The 2211-nt window shown below is 40.6% G+C and overlaps 1 protein-coding gene across 1 annotated transcript; it reads left to right on the forward strand.

Moving 5' to 3' along the window:
• Positions 1 to 230: 230 nt before the first annotated feature.
• On the forward strand, positions 231 to 1952 carry LOC144806517 (uncharacterized). The gene has a single exon (XM_078672860.1). It carries the CDS (start codon positions 231 to 233, stop codon positions 1950 to 1952), a length of 1722 nt encoding a protein of 573 aa, XP_078528986.1.
• The last annotated feature ends 259 nt before the right edge of the window (positions 1953 to 2211 follow it).

Here is a 2211-nt window from a genome sequence, read left to right on the forward strand (position 1 = left end):
CTAGGAATACACCTTATAAAAACACAGACTGTGAGAACAAATTCATTGTTAAAAACCGCCTCAATCAAGGCAAAATAACCTAAGTTGGGGAAAAAAGTTACATGTGCCAAAAAAGATACAGCCATAAATCTCATCTCACAGAATTTGACATAATGCACACTGAGGGAAACCACTCTCAGTGCAAAGTATGCCAAAAAAGTTTCAAGCGTAAATCTTATCTCACTGAGCATATGAGAATCCACACTGGGGAAAACCACTCTCCGTGCAAAGTATGCCAAAAAAGCTTCAGGCGTAAATCTTATCTCACTGAGCATATGAAAATCCACACTGGGGAAAAACCTTATCAGTGCTCTGAATGCCAGAAAAGTTTTAGTTTCAAAGCGACTCTAGTTCAACATGCATTAACCCACTCTGTGGAAAAACCTTACCAGTGCGCTGAATGCCAAAAAAGTTTCTGCCGTGAATCTAAACTTACTAAACATATGAGATTCCACTCTGGCGAAAAACCTTACCAGTACTCTGAATGCCAGAAAAGGTTTTGTAACAAACCAAGCCTTTCTCAACATGCATTAACCCACTCTGTGGAAAAACCTTATCAGTGCGCTGAATGCCAGAAATGTTTCAGGCGTAAATCTCATCTCACTGAACATGTGAGAATCCACACTGGGGAAAAGCCTTATCAGTGCTCTGAATGCCAGAAATGTTTCAGTGAAAAAATCCGTCTCACTCGGCATATAAGAATCCATACTGGGGAAAACCCTTATCAGTGCTCTGAATGCCCAAAACATTTCAACCGTAAATCACTTCTAACTGCACATGTGAGATTCCACACTGGGGAAAAACCTTACCAGTGCTCTGAATGCCCAAAACATTTCAACCGTAAATCACATCTAACTGAACATTTGAGAGTCCACACTGGGGAAAAACCTTATCAGTGCTCTGAATGCCCAAAAAGTTTCATCAGTAAATATTACGTCACTGAGCATATGAGAATCCACACTGGGGAAAAACCTTATCAGTGCTCTCATTGCCAGAAAAGGTTTTGTTACAAACAAAGCCTTTCTCGACATGCAATAACCCATTCTGTGGAACAACCATTTCAGTGCTCTGAATGCCAGAAATGTTTCCGTGACAAAGGAGGACTCACTCTACATACAAGGACCCACACTGGGGAAAAACCTTATCAGTGCCCTGAATGCCAGAAATGTTTCAGTGACAAACGCTTTCTCACTGTGCATATAAAAACCCACACAGGGGAACATCCTTATCAGTGCTCTGAATGTCAGAAATGTTTCCTAAACAAAATCAGTCTCACTCGGCACATAAGAACCCACACTGGGGAAAAACCTTATCAGTGCTCTGAATGCCACAAATGTTTCAGTGAAAAAAGCAATCTCACTCAGCATACAAGAATCCACACTGGGGAAAATCCTTATCAGTGCTCTGAATGCCAGAAATGTTTCAGTGAAAAACACTTTCTTACTGTGCATATAAAAAACCACACAGGGGAACCACCTTATCAGTGCTCTGAATGTCAGAAATGTTTCATAAACAGATTCGATCTCACTAAGCATATAAGAACCCACACTGGGGAAAAACCTTATCAGTGCTCTGAATGCCACAAATGTTTCAGTCAAAAAGGCCATCTCACTCAGCATATAAGAAGCCACACTGGGGAAAAACCTTATCAGTGCTCTGAATGCCACAAATGTTTCAGTGAAAAAATCAGTCTCACTCAGCATATAAGAACCCACACTGGGGAAAAACCTTATCAGTGCTCCGAATGCCAAAAATGTTTCAGTGAAAAAGGCAATCTCACTCATCATATAAGAATCCACACTGGAGAAAAGCCTTATCAGTGCTCCGAATGCCTAAAATGTTTCAGCCAAAAATCTCATCACACTGAACATGTGAGAATCCACACTGGGAAAAAAAAATTATCAGTGCTCTAAATGTCAGAAAAGATTCAGAGGTAGAGATGGTTACAAGCGCCATACGAAAACACACTGTCAAAATAATTTAGTGCTCCGAATGCCAGAAAAGCATCAGTTTTAAACGCAATCTCACTCTACATGAGCAGACGCAGCCACATGGGAAAAACATTACCTATGCTGTGAATGCCAGAAATAGCTATTTGATAGGCAGAGCCTCAATAACCATAAGCGACTCCATACTAATGAAAAACATTATGAGTGCCCTGAATGCCAGAAA

The sequence above is a fragment of the Lissotriton helveticus genome (assembly GCF_964261635.1).
Source record: "Lissotriton helveticus chromosome 1_1 unlocalized genomic scaffold, aLisHel1.1 SUPER_1_unloc_8, whole genome shotgun sequence".
NCBI classification, from domain to species: Eukaryota; Metazoa; Chordata; class Amphibia; order Caudata; family Salamandridae; genus Lissotriton; species Lissotriton helveticus.

What these genes read in the sequence shown, in the direction of transcription:
- LOC144806517 (XM_078672860.1), top strand. Translation starts at nt 231, where the DNA reads ATGAGAATCCACACTGGGGAAAACCACTCTCCGTGCAAAGTATGCCAA.